Raw genomic sequence first — 26732 nt, 5'->3', positions numbered from 1 at the left:
CCACACAAGATGGCCAATATACTGAAAAATGGTATGTTATGCATGTTTATTATCAAATTTCCGCTAGGAAACGACAGGAAGTGGAAAAAGCAAATGAAAAAAACAATGCCATGAAGTTCCCAGCCCATTCAAACGTTGTGTGTTACCCCCTTGGTACCAGCCAAATGAGGCCTAAACCCGATATTCTCCTGCCCCCTCTGCTGCTGTTCGACACCAGCAGCCTCTTAGCTGTGACCACGGGGACTCTGAGCATGAATCTGATGACACATCACCCTACAGAAAACAAACCAACCCACCCCTCGACAAATCCATCACATTGTGCGAACTGAAACAGTTTATATGGTCGGGCTATGGAATACAGAAACCTCCCAAAGAGAAAAATGCATTTAATTCATGTGCTTTCAGATTAATTTTAACCGAAACCTGGTCTCTGATTGAGCTGATTTGCTCCTGCTGCTGCTCACACACAGAACAACCCAATGGCTGGAGTTCTCTAACGAAGCTGCTTAGAAACACAGTGCGATACCTTCAGAAATGTATCCGGAACTTACAGCTATTCCTACAACACACACACAGAGGGACATACTTGTGACACACTGTACATCTCGCCGTTGATACTGAACTGTCACCTCGTTCCTGTGGTTTCCCAGAGGTGACAACAGCAGACGTACCCAGCTTAGAGCCGAACCACCTCCCCTGTCCTGCTCCAGTTCAGCCGGGCAAGGCCCCACGCACCGCTAAGTACGTACACACATAATGAAGAAATTAAATACTTGGCATTTAAAAGAACAAAATGGTTTTAAATAAAATTCACCTTTTTATAAGATCTTGCTTAGAGAGCAAAAGGCAACTCCTGGAGTTCCTGAATAGTTGTGTGCGTTGCCGACAGACAAGCTCTGCTAAAAATCCCTGCTCGAGTTTCAAGTGGTTACTTCTTTTCCCTTTTACAAAAAGAGTCATCACAAGACGTCATCGGGAGCCGGAAAAGCAGGAAGGTCACACAGAAAATGGCCAATAAATCAGGTTAAGAAGCTTTCTCTTCCTGCCCTGCTCCACCCACCCCTGCAGAACAAGGGGGAAAGGCCTTATCGCAATTGCCAATCAGCATAATTACACTGATTACACCCCACATACAGTGTAACGAGCGAGGTAAACTTTGACTGCTTCGCCTAATTGTACAGAAAGTAAGCTTTAATTTTAAAATGTTGATAGGTACAGTGAAAAATTACATGCGGACTCATTCTTCTGAGGAATTTTGGGCAAACTTTCTACGCCAAATTACACCATAAATCTATCGTTGGTTATTCAGTTATGACTAGAAATCTTGGGCAGGACGGAATCCAAAAAGCAGCACAGGCATTCCTATTTTGCCAGTTACCACCCAGAAATCTGATTTCTAAACCAATTTCTAAAATGGGCTTCTGTGTTGAGATGGAAAATCTGCCTCGGTTTTGTTCGGAATCAGGTTCAGAACCACGCTCCACCATCAAAACACAACATTTCCGTGTGGAAAACACCGGTTTGTGTTCGCTAAAACCCTACAAAGAGCACTGACTTTCACCTTCCTGGTGCTGAGTACAGCCTGGCAAATTCTGTTCCTTACAAACTGTTTTAAAGCAAATCCTGCCTCACAGCAGAGATAAGGAGCCTCAGATATACAGAGCGCCCAGCTGAGCCTGCTCACTGAATTCCTGACACGTGGCTCCGAGTCCAAGCTCTCCCTTTATGGCAAATTACAAATAACCCCAATCAAGCACCTCACTTTTCTTTCCTTTTGCAACACCATAACGTGCCTGAGCTATTCTTTTCTTTCTCCATGCAAAACCACCCTGATTTAAAAATATACGCGCAGCACAATTTGGAAGGATTTCTTAGCGTGAAGTTTTTATCCCAACACACACGTTCCTGCTCCTTAATTCTTATGCATTGCACCTTCCTCCACATGCTTCAGAAGCTCTGGAAATAAATTAACGTCTGTTAATACCTCGCTAGCACAATTGCACTCTTTCAAAATCTACACGTGACCAGCAGTTTCTATGTCCATCAACAGAAGCGTTGTTTTCTTACATAGAATTAAACGTTCTCTCCCCTGCTTCTCAAAGTGGGGAGGAGCTGGAAAGAGTGCAGTTTCTGAAATGGAAAATACAGGGATAACAATAAAAAAGCCCAAGTTTTCCTATTTGCTTGCTACAGAGAGGAAGTTGGACCAACGATGCTGGTCAGACTGACGCCTGTTTTAATGTGATATTTAAATGATCCAACCTGACTGCTATCAACCAGTAAAATATTACCGTCGTATGGTGGAAAAAATAGAACAGCACCTGCGAGACAGTTCTACACCTACAGTTTAAAAGGTTAAAATACTGAGAATGTCTACGACGGTATTTTATTTTTGCTTAGGACAGATGCTGAAGGGGGGCTCAAAACTAAGCTTTGGTTTCTTCTTTCTTTTCTTCCACAAGAGCCGTCTTCCTCCAACCCCAGCAACCTTCTTTCTCTCCTGGATCCCAACGCTTCTCTCTCCCACATCTTCAACATGCACGTGCCTTCTCCAACTCTTCGCTAACAGATCTGGTGATGACCAGCCTGGCTGTTTATCCCTCGGGTATTATTTCCCGTGCCAGAAGTCGGCCGTTGTCCACACCCGTCAGTCCTCCTGGAGGATATCCATTTGTGACGCCTGCGTGCAAACCGGAGCTCCCAACACTCCGATCATGGCCGGAAGGCTCTGGTTCCTCCTCAGCCCCGCCATTAGCTTGCTCCCTGTGTTTAAAAACATGGCCGAGTCCTGCCTGCGCAGGCCGAGCTCCCGTGGCGCGGGGGCCCGGATGGCCCTGGCGATGCCCAACCTCTTCAGCCTGTCCACCAGGCTGCTCTTCAGCTGCCCTGCATCGGGGCCGCTCTGCATGGCTGGCCGGCCGTACACGCCTTTCAAGAACGTTTCCGCCGGCCGAGAGGCCAGGAAGTTTTCTGAGGGATGCGCTCGAGGCTCCAGCGGCGGAGGGGAAGGACAAGGCGAAGGCGAGGGAGAGTTGGGCGGGGTAGAAGGAACAGGGAGAGCTCGAGGGGCCGGCAGCAAAGGCAGTTTTCCCCCCACGGGGCTGTTGTAAACCTTGGCAGAGATGCCTTGCTCTTGCAGCAGCTTGGCCAGGCTGCTGGTGCTGCTGCAGGTGGTGGTGGAGTCTCTTCTCTTGGTGAGGAACTCCCCGATGCTGAGCCGGTACGACACGGCCGGGCTGCTGGCGCCTGGGCTCCCAACGCCACTGCCAGGGTTGCCGAGGGAAAACGGGGCACCCGGGGCGCTGAAATTAAAAAAATAGAGAGAGAAGACATAAACGTGAAACTTCATTATCTCTGCTCTGTATTTGCCTTTTAGTATAAACAAGACTCAAGAAAAAGGAAACCGTTGTGACAGTTTCAGCTTTACTAGGTTCAGAATTATTGTTCTGCAAAATATTTAGAAGATATTAGGTTGACGGAGAGGTTTTGGTGTAAGAACCAATGTATTTACCTTCTGCGGTCACCTACATATAGATAGAATATTAACACAGATGCCTTAGTTTAAAAGAATTACGATACAATCAGATTTAAAAAATGGTATTATCAATATTTTTTTCAATAGGTATATGAGGCATTTGCTATTGAAGAGTAGGAATTTACCTCCTTTAAGTTACCCCAACCTGTTTAAACTCTCACTCGAGAGAATTTCAAGTTTCCCCTTCGTCATTACAACTGTTTGTATGAATAACATGTTGCCTGGCTGCCTTGGTAGTTTTTAAACTCATCTGTACTTCAGAAGCCAGAAAGCGGCCGTTTAATCAGCTTAATGTCAGCGGTCACCATACCTGGGGGTAACTTGAGTGACGTCGGACGGGTGAAGGATCCTACAGGTAGTAAAGGTAAACGTGGAGTTTGTGGCAGACAGACACTTCCCGGGATTCGAGGCTGCAACGTGGAGAATTAACACCCATTGAGGGCAAAAACAAAGAGCAAGACTAATCAAAACAAAGTTTAAGATAATGTTATTATTTCTGCTAATTGTCTGTTCTTAAGTAAAAGACAGCATTGTTGCAAGGTCAAATGCGTTGCATTGAGAAAAAGACACTGAAAAAAACAAAGAGGAAAACCCACTAGTCCCGCTTCTTACCAGTGAGTGGCACTGCTGCTGATGTAACCGGCGGCAGGAAAATCCCTGCTGCTGGCTTTGCTGCTGTACGTTTCTGTTCCTCCGAGAAGGGCTGCTGCACTTGGAATGTTATCCCTCCCGCAGCGCCTTCCTCCTCGTCCTCCTCCAGGTCAGAGATGTGATGCACAGTGGTGTCGGACAGGGGCGTGAACCCCTTGGTAACAACACCTGGTCTTGGGTCAAGAATGGTGCCCAGGTTGGGCCGAGCGAGCTGCTGCCAGTGGAACAGGGTCTGGGATCCTGGGGGGACACAGGGAAGAGTCTCAGAGAGCCGAGTTCATCACCACAACAACGCCGGCCAGTTGGTGCCGACACCACGGCACACACCACAGATCCCAGAATGTCACGGGTTGGAAGGGCCCTGGAAAGCTCATCCAGTGCAATCCCCCCATGGAGCAGGAACACCCAGCTGAGGTTCCACAGGAAGGTGTCCAGGCGGGTTTGAATGTCTGCAGAGAAGGAGACTCCACAGCCTCCCTGGGCAGCCTGGGCCAGGCTCTGCCACCCTCACCAGGAACAAGTTTCTTCTCAGATTTAAGTGGAACCTCCTGTGTTCCAGTTTGAACCCATTGCCCCTTGTCCTGTCACTGGTTGTCACCGAGAAGAGCCTGGCTCCATCCTCCTGACACTCCCCCTTTCCATACTGATCCCCATGAATGAGTCCCCCCTCAGTCTCCTCTTCTCCAGCTCCAGAGCCCCAGCTCCCTCAGCCTTTCCTCACACAGGAGATGCTCCACTCCCTTCAGCATCTTGGTGGCTGCGCTGGACTCTCTCCAGCAGTTCCCTGTCCTTCTGGAACTGAGGGGCCACAACTGGACACAATATTCCAGGTGTGGTCTCCCCAGGGCAGAGCAGAGGGGCAGGAGAACCTCTCTGACCTACTGACCACCCCCTTCTAACCCACCCCAGGTACCACTGGCCTTCCTGGCCACAGGGGCCCAGTGCTGGCTCATGCTCACCCTGCTGTGCCCCACGCAGAAAAAGCCTCACACTCAGTGCTGTGAAAGCAAGCCAAAGAGAAATCGGCACTGATGAGCTGGCTGGGATGTCACCTACCAAATACTGCTGCTTCTTACGGCACAGCACACCCCACTGCACACACACCGACAACAAATTAGTTGGCAAATTAATGTAAAATCCCTTCCTGCTGACGTGAGAAGGAGAATCATCCTCTTACCTTCAATGGGTTTGACAATTTGCAATTTTTCTGGTAGGAGGACGCGGAGATTACTGGAGCTGGCAGAGAGATCGGTGAACTCTGAGTTTGTACCCAGGGAAAAACAGCTCTCTGTCGGCGTGCTGCAGCCGCTGGCTCCTTCCCTCTGCTCCACCAGCACCTGCGCCTCCCGCTGCCACTCCTCCTCAAGGAACTGCTGCTCGCTCAGGTAGTTCTGCTGCCGCAGACACAGCCTGTGCAGAGCCGTGGCCACCTCGGTGTCCCCGGGCGTTCCCGGCTGGCCAGGATCCCCAGTGTCCCTGCGGTAAACAGCAAATAACAAGAGATGTTAAGAGCATTACATTGACTACGTGGTGTTTCAAAAAGATGATCACAGAATGTCCTGAGTTGGAAGGGACCCACAAGGATCAAGTCCAACTGCTGTCCCTGCATATGACAACCCCACAATAAATGGATGGTGATGCTTCATTATTTTGCTAGAAGGTCTTCCTCAGTATGTCTGGAGTGCACAGTTTTCCAAGGAATTTCAGAAAATTGACCCATTTCCTGACTTTGTCTAGAACATACGTGTTCATGGCGTAACAGCTCAGCCGCATAATTAGTAAACCCTTCATCTTTTTCAGAGCAGATAATTGTGTTTGATGTGGCATGTGTCTTGGAGATTTTTCAGATGAGACTTTAAAACTTGAAATTAGGTCACATACACTTTGATTCGCAGGCATTTTGAGTAACCCTAATGGCTGCACCCAATTTGATACCCGTGCTGCTTTGAAACCGGGTCCCTCTTTTGGAAACCCCCCGTTTTCTCTGTTACACCGCAGAGGTGCAGTCTGGATTCAGTTTTGAAGCGGTTAGGTCACAAAAGCAGTCAGTTCCCTACTTCGGGTCCTTCTCGGAGCTGCTCCTCTGGCCCGGCAAGAGGCGCAGGCCGGACGGGAAGGGCTTTGCTGTCATAACGGCGCTGGGCCGGTTGGAGCCCGGGATGGGCAGCGGCGCGGGGAAGGGGGAGAAGCGGCTGCGAGAGACGTTGGCGACCCTGACAGTGTCAAACACGCGCTTCGGTTGGCCCCTGCGGGAAACACAAGCAGACAAATGCTGTTTTCTGAAGCGTTTTGAAAGAGACCTAATAAAGAAAAAGCTCCCAACAACAGACTTCCAAAAGTCTGCAGAGGCCCGACTAAAAAGACTTAAACTGCAACCTGACAGACCTGAACCTCTGTTGCTAACTCCTTGAGAACATTCAGGAGCGTGTATTGTATTTCTTTAATGTTACGTGCTTTCAGAAGCATATATTTCATTTATTACTTCTTGCTCAGAGGAGATCTGGGAACAGGTCTTCAGGGATTTGGGAACTGTTATCAGTTATCAGAGGACTTATGTAAAAACAAATCTCACAAATTGAAGAATGAAGTAACACCCTTCTAGCAAATTCCCAGCTTCCCCATAGAATCAAACAAGGTTGGTAGGTATCAAAGTGGAAAAGACTGCCAAAAACTACAAAGCTTTTTCCATTAGCTTAGAAGGAAAAATGACTCTAGAGGGAACATTCACATTTCTAGCTTTCCAGGAATCAGTTTCACCTTACTTAGTACAAGCATATGGAAAAATAGCGAAACAGCACAAGATCTAAAACCGTACTTTTGCTTGGAGAGGAGAGGTTCTTCACCCTGACTCAATTCCTTCCGCATTGTCCCTTCGATTTCTGCTGCAAGGGAATCCTAGAGAAAAATGGAAAGCAGGAGAGTTGACCAACTCGACTCAAGCCTTCTTCCTAACAATTTTAGCTGAAAACATCTCTAAAAAAATCCTTTAAAATAAATAAATCTCCATTTGTTTCCCTGCTAACAGTATGTTTGGCCAAACCCTCGGGTCTCTGAGGGAAGGGCGCGGGGGGGAGCTTTCCACTCTAACTACACCCATGTATAACCCAATGGCTCCAGCTCTCACTAGCAACATCTTGGTTCTCTTTACGCTGCTTTCTTCAGTTCAGCAACAGTTTTAAGACCACAGGCAAACATGCACGTGGGGGATTCTGTATATACAGAACGAACCAAAATCTGACGAATTCCCAGCACAGCTCAGAAAACGTTGAGAGTGCAGTAATCACAACATACCTGAGACTAATAAGAGAAACATAAATTCCTTTAACCCTTTTCCATTGGTTCAGTCATCTCTGGTAATTAGCCTAGGGTCATGTGTTTATGATGATGCTTAAAATTTCACCCCACAAGACGGGAAATAAAATTACATCATAAACTAGGTAAAGGAAGAAAAATCCTCTTTGAACTCTTGCAAAGATGCTTCGTTTCTTAAAGACACACAGTAGAGTTGTAAAGTTCCAGGCCAGGCTGGCCAGGGCTCTGAGCAACCTGAGCTGGTGAAGATGTCCCTGCTCATGGCAGGGGTGGCACTGGGGAGCTGGGAAGGTCCCTTCAACACAAACCATCCCGCGATTCTACAAAAATTCACATCCCCACCGAACAACGTGCCTGCACAACCGAGCACTGGCTGCACAACATACCTGACAGAAAAGGTGTATAAAAAGGAAAACCAATTTTCACATCACAATACGGTAAGCGAATGATCAGCTTCCTAATACACACAATTCTTACAAGTCCACACATTAAAGAAGTGAAAAACCCTTTGATCAGGCTTCTCCGCCTGTGACAAAACAGCTCCTGTTGCAGCTCCTATAGCAGCTGTTTTACTCCCATAGTTGCACGCTACTACAGGCCGTACATGCAAGGAGTAGCGGTGTTTATTACCATGGGAAAGGCTCCGTGCGCCGGGCAGTGGCAGAGACAAGCGACAGCGCTGGCTCTGCTGCGCAGCAGCTTCACTTCTTCTTGAGATTCGTGCAGCATCCCCAGACACTCTGCGTTCCGGTCCTGCAGCTCGTGGAGCTGGGAGAGAAAAGAGAGCACCGCGGGACAGCGGTGAGAGAAAAACAGAGCGAAACTTGGCCGACTCCCACCGAAACCTGCACGGGCTGATGCAGCACCATCAGATTTTTCCAAGCGCATGCTGACAGCTGGTCAGGGGAACACCCGCACCCATTGTGGTGGGGAAGCACGAAGTCCAAACGAAGATTCGAAAGAGGAAAATACATGAAAAAATCCAAAGGAAAATGGAAAAACTGCAAATACAGCAACTGCTGATGCAAAAGAATCAAAAGGAGAACTTCCTTATAATCTACTGAGCTACTGTATTGTTGATCTAATCAGTAATATTCACACTAAAACACACTAAGAAGAGTATGACCTCCCCACTTGGAACACCTTCCTTGCCTTTCACATTCCTGTGAACTACAAAAATATTTGTGCTGACTTAAATAAAAATACCCATCCCTTTCCTCCAATTGTAGGACTCCAACCACCATGAAAAATGAGAAGCCCTACATAACTAAAAAGCAACAGTTCTCACTCTGTTTTCTTTCTCTCGTATTCTACTCTAAATATTTATCTAAATGTTTGTGTGCCTTAAGTACCTCTGCTGTCAGTTGTCTCTGAGCATCTTTGGACGCTTGTAAGTGAAGTTTCAGCTCCTCCTTTTCAATGACATGCTGAAAGCACAAGAAGTCGTTCATCATTTTCTCAGCCGATTTTCCTGCACGTCAATTTTCACCACACACTTTCCCAGCACCCCCTTACTTCTTTGAGCTTATGTTGAAGGTCAACAATCTGAGAGAGGAGGGATGAGATCTCTTCCTGGTAGCGAACCAACTCCTCACTCTTCTCCGACAACTCCTCTGTTATCCTGGAAATTTGAGCATTTGTTTGTCCTACAAAACAGAAAAGGGACTCAGCAGAGAGCTTTTCCCAGCACATGACAAAAAGTCAAACCAAACCAAATCCCAGACTCAGGAAAGATCAGTGAAAGTCAACGACAATCTGCAAAATCACCGATTCTCTTTGGAAATCGATTCATAGTACATAGAAAGAGATGCCTTAAAACATCCATAAGGAAAAGATAAACAGTAGGGAGGAGAGGGAGAAGCAGAAAGAAGGAGGAGGAGGAGGAGGAGGAGGAGGAGGAGGAGGAGGAGAAGAGAGTGAACTTCAAATGCAGATATAACATATTAAGAGCTAAGTGTGCAAAACCTTAAATAACTATCACAGCTATGCAAACTGACTGTAATAAAATCCAAAGCAAGCTGCTAAATGATCTCAAATGACACTGGCTCATGAGCAAGGCCAGACTTGGAATGGGCGGAAGTCAGGCTCTGAATTGATCTTGCTATTAACTACCGTTCCCCATAAGCAAAGGTGTTTTGTCAGACCCCATCAAGCGTAACATACACCTCTCCAGCTCTTGACTCTGGGTACTATCTATTCTCCAATTTCCCATTTCTTTTTCTTTCTTTGAGCAAGCGCTTCATTAAGCGAGATGACAAGGCAGCTGCGAAAGCTGCACCACTCCCATGCAGTTACTCGTCCTCGTGCACGGGCCCTGAAAGCACAAAGTCGTCACAAAGTCTGATCAATCCTGCAAAAAGGTCGCTCTACAAATTCAGCGGTTATTGCACCTCTGCAGATGGAGGTCCTGCCCACGGGCCAGTGGATGTTTAAGATCACAGCTAGATACCTTTTCCTAAAGACATGAATTTTAAAGCTGTGGACTAGACATCCTTTGGGAGAAGATTCTTTCGGTGCCTCTGAATTACCCAGCATGCATATATGTGCTATAGAACTGGACAGACTTTCTCATCGAAGGAAAACAGGAAGAGCTTCGATGAAATAACTTCTATTTGCAAAGGGTATCTATTTTCTCAGAGGGGAACAGAGTAAATTAACAACCAACTATGTATCAATTAATATTATTTTCTGTTCAGCTGGAACAAGAAAAAAATCAAGCAGCAAGCCACCCTTCTTTATGGTGTACATAAAGAATTAAAATCTTAAAATATAACCTTAAGGTTATTGTACACAAAGGGAGCAGCACACATCAAAGGACTACAGAGAAACAATTGTACCACCAGGTTACACTGTCACCATGCAAAAAAACGGATTGTTCCCTATTGCTTCAGAACACTTGCATTTCTACAGGAGCAGCTGCAATTCCTTGCAAATAAGTAGTTGCCAAAGGAAATGCAGACAAGTGTTCTAGGCAAATTAAAACACTTGCCAATTTAAATGCTTTGGTTTATAATATATATTTTAAAAATAAGCGACTGTGTTCATAAATATATAGTAATTTTGAATGAGCATTTAGGAGCCAATGCACGGATACATTTCAATGTCATGTGTGCTAAATACTCTATAGAAGAAATACATTCGGTAGATTTCCAGTCACCAACATAACATTTTGTGTTCATTTTCTCTCTCTAAACACAATACCCTTACCTGAAGCTGAACGCCAGAGTGAAACTTGATGGAATACAGAAACAATTCTGCACTTGGGTAAAGAGCAAGATTTGAATAATTGGCATAGATTACTGAATGTCCTGTATGGATTCAGGGATAACCCAGAGGGTGGAGGCACGAGGTATTTCAAACCCCATTTTGCCCCGCAAGGCACGGCCTGGATACTCACGGAGCTCGTTGACACAGTCGTTGACCAGCTGCTGCTCCTTCTCTTCGTATGTCATGGTTTCTGTCTTCAGATGGCAAGCCTTCAAGAAAATTATTGGTATTCCAATTCAGTTTATCAATACACTTTTATTTCTGAAATCCTTGCAGCTGAAGAGTCTCCTCTCTATCTATCTTCGTCATTTCTATACATCTGGCCGCACTTCCCAACCATTTTTCCCCCATAACGTGTTTCCCTGAATTGTACAGGTCTTTGGAGTGAAAGACACACAGACACCTGAGCAAAACCTCGTCTCCCTCATACCTCTAATAAAAAATTGTTGCAAAAAATAAGTAAAGCAAACCAACAGAAGTAAGCGACTGAATTTGCTTCAAAACTTCTTATGGCAAAGAAATCTTGAAAACTGAAGGATGGCAGTCAGATCTTTTACAGCCCAAAACAGCTCTCAGAACAGTTTTTCTCTGTGTTCCCCAACTCCTCTATTTAAACCTGACATTTCCTGGGCCAGAGACTGATGTCACAACAACTCTAAACACCACCAAGCACACTAGATTCCCATTTCTGTTTCGATGGTGAGGATGATAACATTAAAATTTGCACATATATTCCTCTATAATCAGTCTTGTATATTTAGGTTTGTTTGCCAGTTACGTGACTCACCGTGCACACTAACTTCACTTACCTATGTTATACAAGCTATGTATGTTCTTTACATATGTAATCGCCATAATTAACCTTTTGAAACACAACACTAAGGTCACACTAGGAACAAAATCATCTTTTAGTATAGAAAACCATACAAGAAAACCATACAAGAAAACCAATTAAAAAAACCCTACCCTCTCTTACCAACAACACCCCCGTCTTCTTAAAAACAACAAAACTCCCCACTTTTAACCCATCTCCTATTTTACAAGTTCCAATCTCCTTCTCCTCTGAAGAGACGCTGCACCTGTAGGTTCTGATTCCTGTAACTGTTGCTGTTGGTTCCGTGAGCTTTACAGCCATTTATTTTGTCTGGTCGCTTAGTCTCTGTCCTTGCAATGGCACAGCGCCTGTATTCATGTTTTATACAGAAGAGAGATCAACTAAAATACAGGGACTAACCACACAGTCAAAATCAAGTGTGTCTTTAAAAGAATTGGAATAGAAGCTTATGGAATAGAAGCTTATCAACCCTTGACACCAAATACAGGCTGACAAAAATGTAATGTAACAACCAAACTCCCAAAACGCCTCCAGATTGATATCAAACCACGTCACACATACTCGAGGGCCTGACGGCTCTGAGTACTTTTGCTGGGTGGTGGTTTTTCACCATCCTGATTTACTTCGTATCCAGCGTATGCGGGACGCACCTTGGATCGGAGCGCGAGGTTCTCCTCCTCCAGCTCCCGCAGTTTGTCGTGCAGGACGTCCAGCTGCAGCGAGTCCTGGCAGATGGTGAAGGACTCGTTGAAACGCAGCGGGGTGGAGCAGCTGGAGTCCGTCTCACTCTCCTCGGAAGCGATGGAAACGACCCGGAGCAGGTCGTCTTTCTTGGACAGTTCATGCTGCAGCTGGTTAACCTGTGGCAAAATACCACGGCCAGCTTAGGAATGATACTTCAGCTACACAATATCACAGGGTGTTACTTATGCAGACGCTCGGAACATCACTGTTCCAGCCTAAATGAGATTTAATAATAGCTCACAGGTCGTGATTGATTTATATTTGCACCTAAGATCCAGGTTCTATTTGTTTTATAGGAAGTCCACAAAATCATGATTTTAATATTGTAAGGGAGAGTAAACATTCAAAATAACGCAATAACGGACTATTTAATAGTTTACTTCTAAATAATTTTCCAGCTGCTTTCAATCATGTTCATATTTTAACATGTTAACTATCATTTTGATTATGACCATTTTTCTGAACTGTAACTTCCTGAAGAAAAGGACTTATCTACTCATATGTGTGGCCTGGTCCCCCACAGTCTATACATTAAATGAACTGCAGGACAAAGAGAAACAAGAGAAGAGACAGATCTCATTCAGATAAATTATACTTGACATACCTACACTTTTATATGAATAGCTATGTTTATGCTTTCCTACAGTTAATTATGAGCATGTATTTATTACCAGCATACTGTTTTATATAAGCAGCTGAATCCTTTTTGCTGTAACGTAGACTACAGCTGTTGACCTTGGGGTTAAAAAACTTGGGATGCTTTATAGCTTGTGAACGATTTAATTCTTTTTTAAGAAAACACAACAAAGATTAGACCAAGAATTTGTGCTTGAAGAAACAGATGAAGATCTTGAGCAGAATTCAGTTTTCATTGACTATTTTTTTTTTAGGATAAGGACCGCATTAATCCAGCTTATTTTCTGGCTGTTTCCTCACCTGTCAAGTTGTCGTATCAGATAGCAAGTACTAATTTTGACTCAGATGACTGGATTCTTAGTTTAATGGCAGGATATCAGACTGATGGTCAAAACAAACACTTGGAAAATGCAGTCCTGCTGTAGACATGTCATAATACCACCTAAAGTTCTCATGATTTCTCAGTAATTACAACATGCAGTCTCCACAGTCAGTCCTTGCACAGAGAAAGCTGACTGGACTATAAGGATCAGGAGAATGACCTCCAAGTATACTTCTGTAGTTACAGAGCAGCAATCACTTGCTTTCACAATGAAATAGTATATTTCAACCAACCCTCTTCACCATAAAAAGAAGAGAAAAATAAAGCAAAAATGCAATCACTCACTCGATCTAAAGTCTGTCCTAACTGTTCTTCCAGTGCTTCGTTCTGTTCCGTCAACAGATGGTTCCTCTTAAGGAGGGCTTGTCCAATTCGAGCTGCCAGCTCCAGGTCCCGATCTTTCTGCTCACAAAAGAAGAACAAGTTTCAACTTTAGATCAGATAAGGTTCAAATTCAGAGTAGGTGTAGATGTTCCTAGCTGTTGTTTAACGCATCACCGTTCTGAGATCTCCCTTCAGTCTCCAACGGATCGACAGTGTTAGAGCAACAATGAACACTAAATCTTTGGGGTCCAGAACACATCCAAAACTGCGCCGTGTCAAGAAACGCATTCTCTTCCACAGTCATTTGCAGTACTGGTCACAGTCTCAGCTTCTGTGCTGAGTTCTGGAGAGGTTCTATGGGCTCTGTTGAATCCCACAAAGAAGCCACATCCTTAGGCCTGTGGCCTTTCGATTGACCCCAGAACAGACTGTTTAACTTGCACAGTGCTGAGAGGGCAGCAGCAAAGGAGCACTGGCAAAGCTGAAGAAAGCTGGTTCTTTCTTGCACCTCACTGACTCCACGGCTGCCCACAGTTTTGCTAAGTGTTGTTGCTGAGATGGCGCAACCCAACGGGCAGCTTCCTGTTCCCCATGTGCTTGGTGAGCAGCTCCTGAAATAACCCCAGCAAAACTTCCAGTGGCTGAATAAAACCCTTCCTCAACTACATGTCCCCAAACATACTACCGTACCATTCCAGAGACGAGCGTACCTCAGCTAACAGGTGTCTGACCATGTCGGCGTCACTGTAGGTTTTCTGCTCTGCGTTATCTGTTCCAAGAACTGAAAAGAGAAAACCATACTTATTGAAGTGCTCAAGTACCAGAGGATGTGGCTCCCACACAAACACAGCACTCAGCTGATGAAACTAGTGGAGGCTACAAAAACATCTTAACTTCAGAAAGACAAAACTCATGTGGGAGATGGATACAAGGAGGTATTGATCACTCACAGCCTTCAGCAATATCAGCTAAAACTTGAGGTGCTCACCCACCTTTCAAAATTCAAAAAAGGTGAGAAATCTCTTACTACCGATTTCTTGGGTACAGCTAAGCTGTTAAATCATCCAGCCTGCTGGGGAGAGCAGGAAAAGTATATAAGAGCATATCCAAATATAGCTGAACACACCTACAGACTTTACCCTTGGAACAAAACTCCCATTGCGCAGCAAGCATGGAGACCCTAGAGATTAATCAAGAAAACGTGTTTAAGTGTTTGATCATCTTAGAAACAGTTTAAAAGAAATGTGATGACATCTGTCTGCAGTTTAGATGCAGCAGTAAATCCTTTCTTACTGATTGAGCAACTCTGAAACGTTCGTAAAGTCACTTAAAAAAAAAAAGACAACAAGTAGGATTTGAAAGCCAGGACTGAGTCAAGAGTAAACAAAGCATGAAGAATTTGCAACAACCCTGAACAAACCAGTGCTAAAACACAAAGCACTGCTCTGCTCTAGTTCTTGGCCTGAGAAACAGAAGATGCTGGTAAAGAAGAAATCTTAATTACCTTGAGCAAATTTGTGAGATCCAGCCGAGGAGGAAGGAAGTTCAATAAGAGCTAATGTGACAGAACATGAAAGATGTGGAGGGCGGGGAAAGAACAAAGAGGAGAAAGAATTAAAATGTAGGGAATCAGGTGATTTGCTTGCATCCACCACCACCAAAAATATGTACACATACTTTTTACACTACTGAAACTTCCTTAGAACTTGTAAAGAACCATTTAAATATTATTCCCTTCAGGAGCAGAATTATACATCTCACTTGCAGGTGAGGGATGTTTGTGCTTGGCCAAGTTCAACAGAAACTTGCTGGTTTTGCTTTATGGAATCAGGATCACGAAAGTAAAGAAGGCAGCAATATAAATTTAACAAGTACTGGAGTTTCTGCTTCAACTGAAGGTCCAAGTTAACCTGTTTCAAAAGTAATTCCATTATCACTGCATGGCAAAGTGAGATTAATACGGATTTGGTCTAAATCTATTTCTGAAGATTCCCTTACTCCTATACTGTGTGTAAATCTGAGTCAGACTCTGGATACAGAGTCCTTTTGGCTCTCAGTTTTTTGATGTGTTTGTTCTTGTTGAGGGCTGCACACTGGGTTATGAGACAGTGAAGGGCCAGGCCGGTGCACACTAACTTCACTTACCTATGTTATACAAGCTATGTATGTTCTTTACATATGTAATCTCCATAATTAACCTTTTGAAACACAACACTAAGGTTACGCTAGGAACAAAATCATCTTTTAGTATAGAAAGAAACTTTCTTGCAGCCTTGAAAGACAGGAGAACAGAAAGAACAATATAGAAGAGAAAGGTTTACTGAGCTGTTTCTCTGAGAGCTGAACAGAAAAATAAATCAAGCTAACTTATTTTTTCCTAAAATCAAAAGCAAATATATTTACTCTGATAAACAAAATCACAGAACTAACAGATTTGAAACTTCACTCCGGACAACTTTTGTTATTTCGTCACAGCACAGGGCCAAAATGATCCATAGTATAATTCTTTCATACGAACATGCACATGCACAATCTCTCCTCACCTTGCCGAGCGAAAGCTTCAAGCAACTCTTCGTTTTGGTTCATATCTTTGTCGTGTTGTGCCATGTGCCTTTATTCACACGCACACACACGTGCTGTTCTAACAATGGTTGTTTTGTAATTCAGGGCTTCTTATGCTACCCCAGTGGAAGCAGAAAAGAAATATTCTTGCACCTCACTGAAAACACTGAAGTTGGGAACGCAGCTCGTCATGCGATAAACCCTCTCGTAGGCAGCAGGAGCCATAAAAAGAGGAGGAGCTCGAGTGCAATGACTGTTGTTTATTTTTACCTTGGACGTCAGCTACAAATGGATTCAAATCATGAGCTTAGCACTCTCTATAGGAAAGGTTATAAAAGCGTTTCCATACACACAGGGTGTTTCAGAAAGACAGACCCAATTTGAATCCGTGCCGCTTTGAAACTGGGTCCATGTTTTTGAAACATCCTGCGTATAGGCAGGGGGAGACAGACACTTCAAAATTCACATTACACTCTAAGAATATGATTGCCATATTTATCCCAAATTCCTGTCAGAAAGATACCAATTTCACCTAACAAGCTATTCAGCAATGATTATAACTAGATCTTGGTTTAGATCTGTATTTGTCTGGGGCCTTCCCACCCTCTCCCTATAAGCAAATATGATGACGACTATTAATACTTTCAATCTCTTTGGACAATTTCTAGCAGAAACATCAACCTTATTTAACCTAAGTTTATATAACTCAGCAGCTACAACAGTGTTCTTAAATGACAACATACAAAACTAATTCTATGCTTATCAGTTACATTTTAACTTGACGTCAATCATTGTTAGGCTTATTTTTCACTGATGGTCCTTCCCTTGGTGGACCTGCAGGGGCTGGGGAGCTTTGGCAGAGCTCCCTTTCTTCATCATTACAACTTCAAGGCAAGAACACACCCCATCGACTACACAACTGCTTCCAGGGAACGACAAAAGTGCTCACTCAGCTAAAACAATCCTTTATGCCTGCAATATTATTATCAGAAACAGACCGAGCAATAAACATTAAGTGGCTTTCCAAATACTTTCCACAGTTAAAAGCAATTCCAAGCCTGCAAGTTTCACTGATAACAAGACTGGTTTGAATTGTCGAATACTGCCGAGGTAATATTTTACTTGTACTCACTCATTTGCTGTACATACAACCTGGGTGGAAGCTTAAAGCACAAACAACAACAATAAACCCCTATCAGAGGCTGCCCATACAAGGCAGAGGTGATCACTACAGACTGTACATGAACACCAAGACTGGATACAAATACCAAGTTCATTCTCCCAAGTGGTTTGTTCCAATATACAGAGGAAACAAGACTTCCCCATTTCCCTCAAGTAATTACAATGCATTCCCCTCTTTTCTCATGAAAACACTTGAAACTACAGGCAAGTAAGCATTCAGTTCTTTTGGCAGCCTTCTACTTATTTGATTTTTAACAGGGAACGATCTTCATGTGATTCGAAGCTGTCTACTTTCTTCCTTATGATCTGTTCGGTTTAAGGATAAGTTACTTGGTGTTTTCCAAACTGGAAGATATGACCAACACTGCCCGATCCGGCTTTCACACCGTTTCTATATCCAGAAGAAACCGTTAACGGCATTTCAAAAGCAACACTGTCTCAAAACATCAGGGCAAACATCAAGAGCACCACAGCATCATCAACGTTTCTGAAAACAGAGCTGCTGTCTAATGCCTCTTGTGTTACAGCTCATTTAGCACAATTCTAGGTTTCTGCCTCTTTTTCACTATCACATGTTCCCACTCTCTTTTCTATGTGCGATCTAACAAGGCGGCCACGAAACGCACAAGGTCAGCCTCAGAACTGCAGTGCTGAACTATAACCACAGAATCCCAGAATGTCAGGGGTTGAAGGGACCTGGAAAGCTCATCCAGTGCAATCCCCCCGAGGGAGGGGGATCCAGGCCTCAACTGGACTCTGCCCCATTGACCACGACTCTCTGGCTTCTTCCCTTCAGCCAGTTCCCAGTCCACCTCACTACCCGGTCATCCAGACCGCACTCCCTCAGTTCAGCTGTGAGGATGCTGTGGGAGACTGTGTCAAATGCCTTACTGAAGTCAAGGTAGACCACGTCCACCACCCTCCCATCATATAAGTGCTTCCCCTGAAATCAGCTTTTTCTTCCATTGTCCAAAGTACTCCAGATTTGAACGCTCTATAATATTAGTAATATTAATTTTATATTTACAGTTTTCAATAAATGGAAAAAAGAAAAGAAAATCCTAGGCCCAGAGATACTCACTCATGTAACGGAAGGGCTCCTCATCGCGAACCGGAGAGGCGGTTTCGGGGAGACGGCCGCGGCAGGAGGCAGGGGGCGGAATCCAGTCTCGGTTTTCGTACAGATACAGAGAGTCCACCCGTAACTTGTAATCTGGCAGCTGTTCTTCCAGCATGCTCACCAGCTCCACCTCGGGAAGGTCCTCGCTGGAGCATGCATCTGAAACGGGATAAACGCCACAAATAGCACATTACTATTAGATAGGACATACATTGCTACAGTACCGTACACTCTATGCACTGTGAAATACTTTGTAAACCTTCAGTAGATTTGAAAATAATTGTTTTGCACTAGAAAAATTACCAGAATATTTAATGAATCGATACTTGATTTCCATGGCAGTATTTGTAAGTTCCTCATCCCCAGCTGATTGCACAGCTCCCCGGAAAGCTGGTCTAGCCATGAATATGATGGATGTCGTGGGCTTCAGTTTTTGCCTTTCCTGATTTATTGAACTAAAACACAGACCTACCTGCTACCAGCTATTGGTTCTGTTACGTTTCACTGGCTTTAGCATAGTTACACTTCCCTTTTCTGAAGGAAATTCACATTTTTGTTGTTTTTCTGTTTAACCTTTTGTTTGGTAATGAACATAGATGTAAATATGTTGAAGTAACTACAAATATCAACTGAACACTGCCTTAAAATCTGGGAACAAATTATCATCCATATAGAATCACACCCTGAGAAACACGGTACTCAAAATCCTTAATCTCTCCACAATTATTGAAAACAAAAAGAAACATTAATTCTGAGTTGCTAGAATACTGCATATTAAAGGTGTATGATGATTATCTTTCCAACATCTCCACTAAAGTTGAAGAATATCTTCAACATTGTTCAGCAGAAAAAATGCTGACGTTGATTACTGACGCTGAGAATTTTGCAAACAACATTTTACAAAGAAAGCTGATTTTCCCAGGTAGTTAAAAGGACTCCCCGCTTTTGTTCACTTGCAAGAGCAGATAAGCAATACAAAGAACGTGAACCGCAGGGTTGTCTTCAGGCGGGTGTTCTATAACATGTTAGATACATTCAGGATTTGTGACAGTTAATTCTTCAACCTACCAGAGAGGCTCTCCAGGTCCCTGCGATCAAAACTCATGAGTCCTTTCTTCCCAGTTCACTTCTCTGCAAACAGCACTGTGTGGTCAGGCTGTGCACCGGCCCTTCGGCACCTGGGTCCAAAAACGGGGTTTGTTTAGAGACAGAGAACGTGAGACCCATCGGGCCACCGAGGCGCTAACAAACCTGCCGGCACCTCCCTGCTGCAGCCTCCTTCATCCTCCAGGTCTGTTGCCATCTCAGGACATACTCATTTCATTCGGGCTATTGCTGAGCAGTAAAACACCTATGGGATATTTCATGTAAGCTTCAGCAGCTCCTCAGCTCAGCCATCACCTGGAAATAACACAAAGAGAATGCCAAAGGTTAACACATGTCACCCTTTCAAACAAGACAGTAAATCCATGTGTCTTCGCCTCTTTCAGTCTGAACTTCCTCCCCGTGCTATAATTTAACTAAAAAAAAGGGAAACAAGTACTTTAACCCCGAGTTTACACATTACACGTAAAATGTAGCATTAAAAGCATCTATTTTCACATCTCGCCTTCGGCATGAACTCTGTCAAATACATATTTGTCTTTACCATCCCTCCTCTCCATGGAGTATTTAGTGTGACGATTCATTCACCCAAATGAGCCATTTCCCTTTTATTCTCAAGGCGAGCAGCTCCAACTAAGCTGAAATTTTCTTCAGGCTACTACATTTATTTAAAGCATTCTGCAAGCAGGATTTCTTAGTACTTTGATTGTTTAAAAGAAAAGTTTTTAGGACTGTTTGCTTTAATGTCTTACTCTTAAGAAGTCTGTTAAATAACAGCTGGATCTATCAGAAATTTACATTGTGGATCGTGACAAAATTTGTGTTTCTTCTTCAGCAGGGACTCATTTAAATCAGAAGTGAAACTACCATGAGACAACCTGTCAGAACAGTTTAAGAAAGTAAAAATTCTGCTGTTCCCTTGCCAAGACTGATCAATCATCTTCCATGTTAGATGGCAAAAAAAACAGAAAATGAAAGGAAGCAAGTCTCATTTTCCCTCCTCCATTCGGTAAACACAAAATTCTCTTGAAATCTTACATTCATTCCAAATTTGCTCAAATCTCCCTGAGATCTCCCATCACCAAGCACAACAAGCAGAGGTTTGTCTCGCTGTCTGCAGCAAGCTCTGGTTTGACAAGGACTAAACAGGAGACTGCACAGGAGAGCAAAAAAGAACATTCTCCATTGAGGCCGGCTCACACTTGAGAGTAATATCTTCTTGATTTGTCATTCATGTCTTTATATATGTACTTTACTTATCAGATTTAATTATTATCCAGGTTAGGCACTTATTAAAAGCATTAAGATTGAGATTTCAGAAACGTTTGCTCTCTGAATGTACAGCTGCTTCTAACACTAGTTTGTGAGTTTTTCAAGATTTTTTTAAATGGATTGTTGAGAAGCCTTAAGTATACACATACAAATCTAAACTCAATACAGCAGCAGATGACGTGTAAGAAGACTGTTGTACATAAACAGAGGCCAGATGATTTTATCTTGTAATAAAAAGAGTCACCGCAGAGCAAGACAAAATTCAGCAGCATAGGAGAGTTCCTTCACGACTCCGATTGGATCTGTTTCCTTTGAGTTTTGATAAGGTAAAAACAAACACAACTTCCTCTCAAAATTGGATTTAATCTCTTTTCTAAGTCATCCAGAGCAGAAACACTCTTTCTTTTTTTTTTTTGCAGGTCAATCTCATTTCAGCCAAAGAGGGGAAAAAAAACTAGCTCAAAGTTTTCTAGAGCATCGGGTCAACATCAAGCTATCAAATTGAAAGGGCAAGCTCCTCTGTAAAACCTTGAAGTCTTTTCGATAAGCAAACACCATAAAAGTTAATGCTCACATCTGCAGCGCTTCCTGCAGCTTTCGGTTCGTGTGCCACGGGGGGGCTGCTCCGGTGATTCAAGCTGCTGATGCCCCACGCAAACCACTCTGCAGTGTGGAACTGTCTCTTACGGGCAGAGTCCTCCTGCAAGATACAACTATAATTAAATAATTCGGATAAAACCCGTAACACTTACAACACGGCTTTAAAATGTAGTACATGACCGTGCTATAAGGATATCGTCTTGAAATTAAAATTGTTCAATCATGCAGAAAGACACGCCCAAAACAGAAGTCAGAAAACCTTCTCGGGTGTTCTTTTTAATCTTTATTTATAAAGATTATTTCAACTGGAGTTTACTGTGGTCGCTCCACCCAGATGTATTTCTGATCGGTTTTGTCCCTCTGCTCCTTCACATGCCGATTGCCCATTTGTGTTTGAGTCTTTTACAAAGAGGTTAATTGAATATGGAAAAAACAAGGAGAATTCAAATACTGGAGAACAGCCCATATGCAGGAGTGGTGCCCTCAAGGGGCTCAGGAGGAATGGAAATATTAGACAACACTTATATACATACATACCTGCCTATATAGTATTCTAAAAAGCACGGAGGGCTATCACCTGTGACCCAAGGAACGGTCACAGAATCACAGAATCCCAGAATGTCAGGGGTTGAAGGGCCCTGGAAAGCTCATCCAGTGCAATCCCCCCATGGAGCAGGAACACCCAGATGAGGTTCCACAGGAAGGTGTCCAGGCGGGTTTGAATGTCTGCAGAGAAGGAGACTCCACAACCTCCCTGGGCAGCCTGGGCCAGGCTCTGTCACCTTCACCAGGAAGAAGTTTCTTCTCAGATTTAAGTGGAACCTCCTGTGTTCCAGTTTGAACCCACTGCCACTTGTCCTATCACTGGTTGTCACCGAGAAGAGCCTGGCTCCATCCTCCTGACATTCCCCCTTTCCATATTGATCCCCATGAATGAGTCCCCCCTCAGTCTCCTCTTCTCCAGCTCCAGAGCCCCAGCTCCCTCAGCCTTTCCTCACACGGGAGATGCTCCACTCCCTTCAGCATCTTGGTGGCTGCGCTGGACTCTCTCCAGCAGTTCCCTGTCCTTCTGGAACTGAGGGGCCACAACTGGACACAATATTCCAGGTGTGGTCTCCCCAGGGCAGAGCAGAGGGGCAGGAGAACCTCTCTGACCTACTGACCACCCCCTTCTAACCCACCCCAGGTACCATTGGCCTTCCTGGTCACAAGGGCCCAGTGCTGGCTCATGGTCACCCTGCTGTCCCCAGGACCCCCAGGTCCCTTTCCCCTACGCTGCTCTCTAATAGGTCATTCCCCAATTTATAATGAAACCCGGAGTTGTTCCTACCCAGCTGACAGACTCTATACTCGCCCTTGTTATATTTCATTAAATTTTTCCCCGTCCAACTCTCCAGCCTGTCCAGGTCTCTGGATGGCAGCACAGCTTCCAGTGTCAGCCACTCCTCCCAGCTTGGTGTCACCAGCAAACTTGCTGACAGTCACTCTATTCCCTCATCCAAATCATTGATGAATATATTGAACAATACAGGCCCCAGTACTGACCCCTGAGGCACTGCACTGGATCCAGGCCTCAACTGGACTCTGCCCCATTGCCCATGACTCTCTGGCTTCTTCCCTTCAGCCAGTTCCCAGTCCACCTCACTACCCGGTCATCCAGACCGCACTCCCTCAGTTCAGCTGTGAGGATGCTGTGGGAGACTGTGTCAAATCCCTTACTCAAGTCAAGGCAGACCACGTCCACTGTCTTACCGTTCACCAATGCTACAAAACAACCTGACAAACTCCTAATGAAAACTGTACAAAAAATAAAGCACAACCACCAAAACCAGAAGACGGGCTGAATAAACACGTTAAAAACATTACGAGGAATACAAATCAATTGTCTACCAAATCGTAAGATATCATAGTGAATAGGTTAAAAAAAGGAAAGCTAAAAGAACAGGAACCACATATTCCATTAAAACAGATATTTCAATGTGTGATTTGATATTTTTAGCAAAGTGACAAAAATGGGTTCTCCTGAGCACATGATAGGAGATTATTAATTTTTTCTTGCATGAGTCAGAAGAGCACAACCAAGCTTAACTTGCAAAACCAATACTGAGTAAAGCCCTAGAAAAGTTGAAATAGATATAAAATATTTAAAATTATTGTCTTCCTTTTGTAACTACAGCTTTTAGCAATTAAAGATAAATGCAAAAAGGCTGTTGTGCCATCAGAGTTCAGAATTCCACCACTACAGAGCTCCAATTCAAACCTGAATTATCAGAAAGGTGAGATGAGCTGCTTTGACAACCGGAAACCGCAGACAAACAAACACAGGTGTTAATTTATTTGTGTATAACAAGTCAAAACATATCCAAAATATTGGCATCTGTTTTGGCAAAATCCAAACTCATCCATAAATATCCTGTTTCTCTTGCCATGACTTGAGAGCAGTTGACTCCTCACAAGCCCTTGGAAAGACTGAACCGCTCGTGCTCCGCTGTACAATGACAGGATGCGAGATATCAGGCCACAATCAACACACGCGAAACTTCAACAACAAAGAAGATCCTGATTTGACTGAGAGACGGCAAAACGCATTTTCCAAAAGGCAGTCAGTGAGTTAGTTATTCTGGGATGCCGAGTTTTACTGCTATGTAAATATGCAATTAAAGAAAAATTGTATTTAGTCATCAACAGAGTCCTTTTTTCCTTACTAAAACTGGAACGGTGTCGAGCCAGCTAATAACAATACAGATATTTTGCATTGCAAAGCTAATGAAACAGTTCTATTTTTAAAGCAAACATGACCACACTGAATTGCTGCCAAAACATTCCTGGGACTAGTTCTCAGAGACAGAGGCCAAATCCTTCAACACGATACAGTTGAGACGAAGGACGAAGGACTGTACACTGAAAAACAAACCTACCTGAACTTCTACCTAAATTAACACCCCTGTGTGCCAAACATCTGGTACTTTTAGCCATTACTATCCCTACAGAAACCTACTTAGTGCTCGTGCTTCTCTCGTGAAAGGGAAAAAATTGCATGCCAAAACAATCCTAGTGACAAGTGTAGTAACGATCAGAAGCAAACCCGCAATGATAAATAGTACGGCGTGACAGAACGAAACAAAACCAATCTTCTGAAAGAAGAAAACCTGCAAGAAATAAGACTTACATGTAGTAGCATTACGATCACGGGGGACCCAAACCCTTTTCAGAGAAAAAAAGAACTGCCATGAATCCAGTATCTGTTGGTTGTGATATATGTTCTTGAGGCAAGTGCTGCACTAATATTTCATTGTAAAAGTTGTTACAGGCTTCTTTTGAAATTGAAGCTTGCTCTCCATAAAGTATACTTGAAGTTAACTTAAATAACATTTACGTTAACTGAAATCACTAATGCTTTTGGTTGATGCACAGCTGAATTCACCCAAGGAACTGGTTTAAGTTTTTTACTATATACCCCAGACAGGGCTCAGCATTTTAATGGTTACAATTCTGCATTTATTAGAATAAACCAGACTGATCCACATGACTCAGTCACCACAGTATCACTAGCAACCTAACCAGACAAAAGGATCTGCCATTTCTTTTGTAACAATCTCTGTGAAAATGCCATTTTTGCATTTTCTTGGAAAACTAATCCATGAATCATGCTTATCCCGCCTGAAAGGCAGCTCTGGTACTGCACAATGTGCATCCAGCAATTTAGTTTCAGTGTTAGAAGTGTAATTAAAAAGAGGTCTACCTCTTTCCACTCGGAAATACATCTTTTGAAAGACAACAAGCATCTGAAAGCAAACCTAAAATTGACTACAGTGCCTCAAAATGCTGTGTGAAAAGTTATCTGCTAGTATATTGATTTCCATCACTCTCACAATCAGTCAACAGTAACTCTGAAACATAACCAAAAAAAAAGCACGTATGCAACAGCCTACAGTTGGAAGACTGTGTTAAAAAATAAAAATACAAGGACACAACTCCACATCGCACTTTTTCACCAGGATGGCTGACAGAATAAAATCACAGAATCACAGAATCACAGAATGTGAGGGGTTGGAAGGGCCCTGGAAAGCTCATCCAGTGCAATCCCCCCATGGAGCAGGAACACCCAGCTGAGGTTCCACAGGAAGGTGTCCAGGCGGGTTTGAATGTCTGCAGAGAAGGAGACTCCACAACCTCCCTGGGCAGCCTGGGCCAGGCTCTGCCACCCTCACCAGGAACAAGTTTCTTTTCGTCTTTCATTGGAACCTCCTGTGTTCCAGTTTGAACCCATTGCCCCTTGTCCTGTCACTGGTTGCCACCGAGAAGAGCCTGGCTCCATCCTCCTGACACTCACCCTTTATATATCTGTAAATATTAACGAGGTCACCCCTCAGTCTCCTCTTCTCCAGCTCCAGAGCCCCAGCTCCCTCAGCCTTTCCTCACACGGGAGATGCTCCACTCCCTTCAGCATCTTGGTGGCTGCGCTGGACTCTCTCCAGCAGTTCCCTGTCCTTCTGGAACTGAGGGGCCACAACTGGACACAATATTCCAGGTGTGGTCTCCCCAGGGCAGAGTAAAGGGGCAGGAGAACCTCTCTGACCTACTGACCACCCCCCTTCTAACCCACCCCAGGAGCCATTGACTGACAGATACAGTTTAGTCAGAATGCAGCGATGAAAAAGTTGTCAGAAGCCACGAACCCCTCGCCCTCCAACCCACAGGGATTCGGGAGCACAAGTAAAATGTCTCCACGCTTTGCCTTCCAGAGCCGCCACACCAGGCTGTGGTGACTGAGCGGAGCACGGTGAAGGTCACGGGCACCATTCCCGCCACAGCCCGGTTGTGACTGCCCCCCAACACACACACCCGGCGGACGGCGCTTCCCTAACACCCCTCTACCGGGGGAAGGGCTGTGGCCGCTGACACGCGAACGGCACCGGAGACCGTGCTCGCCGTCCCCCGCACCCCAGCGCAGCCCGAGGGGCACGGGTCGAGGGTCGCGGCCCTGGAGGGGTTAAAGCGCTCGCTAATCCTCCCCTGCGGGGACAGAGCCGCCCCGCACCCTGCTCACCAGCACCACTTACCCGCCCCGGGCTGCCTTCTCCCGCCGCCCAAGGCCGACAGGCGACGGCCCCGCGTGTAATCAAGCGGCGCCCGAGGAAGCGCCCGCTGGCTTCCGCCCGGCTCCCGCCTCGGAACTACAGCCCCCGGCGGGCCCCGCGGCGCG

At 44.5% G+C, this 26732-nt stretch overlaps 1 protein-coding gene across 6 annotated transcripts; it reads right to left on the bottom strand.

The window, feature by feature from the left end:
* Positions 1-19: 19 nt before the first annotated feature.
* Positions 20-26695, bottom strand: TRAK2 (trafficking kinesin protein 2). 6 transcript variants are annotated; one of them, XM_065840440.2, is made up of 20 exons: positions 26590-26692; positions 21501-21626; positions 19802-19951; positions 19619-19728; positions 18512-18709; positions 15191-15241; positions 14813-14866; positions 14397-14467; positions 13648-13764; positions 12251-12460; positions 10896-10974; positions 9014-9144; positions 8851-8925; positions 8129-8266; positions 7002-7081; positions 6244-6432; positions 5364-5662; positions 4148-4426; positions 3846-3945; positions 20-3302 (listed from the first exon to the last, which is right to left on the bottom strand). In XM_065840440.2, exons 4-20 carry the CDS (start codon positions 19653-19655, stop codon positions 2648-2650), a joined length of 2763 nt encoding a protein of 920 aa, XP_065696512.1. In that variant the 5' UTR covers positions 19656-19728; positions 19802-19951; positions 21501-21626; positions 26590-26692; the 3' UTR covers positions 20-2647. The 6 variants fall into 6 exon arrangements, with proteins under 6 accessions (XP_065696512.1, XP_065696514.1, XP_071667603.1 ...); XM_065840442.2 differs by having other exon boundaries at positions 19812-19951; XM_071811502.1 differs by having other exon boundaries at positions 21501-21639; positions 26590-26684.
* Between the last annotated feature and the right edge of the window lie 37 nt (positions 26696-26732).

The sequence above is a fragment of the Patagioenas fasciata genome, chromosome 7, assembly GCF_037038585.1.
Source record: "Patagioenas fasciata isolate bPatFas1 chromosome 7, bPatFas1.hap1, whole genome shotgun sequence".
NCBI lineage: Eukaryota > Metazoa > Chordata > Aves > Columbiformes > Columbidae > Patagioenas > Patagioenas fasciata.
Note: the sequence above shows the minus strand (reverse complement) of the source record. Positions and strands in the feature narration are given on the sequence as shown.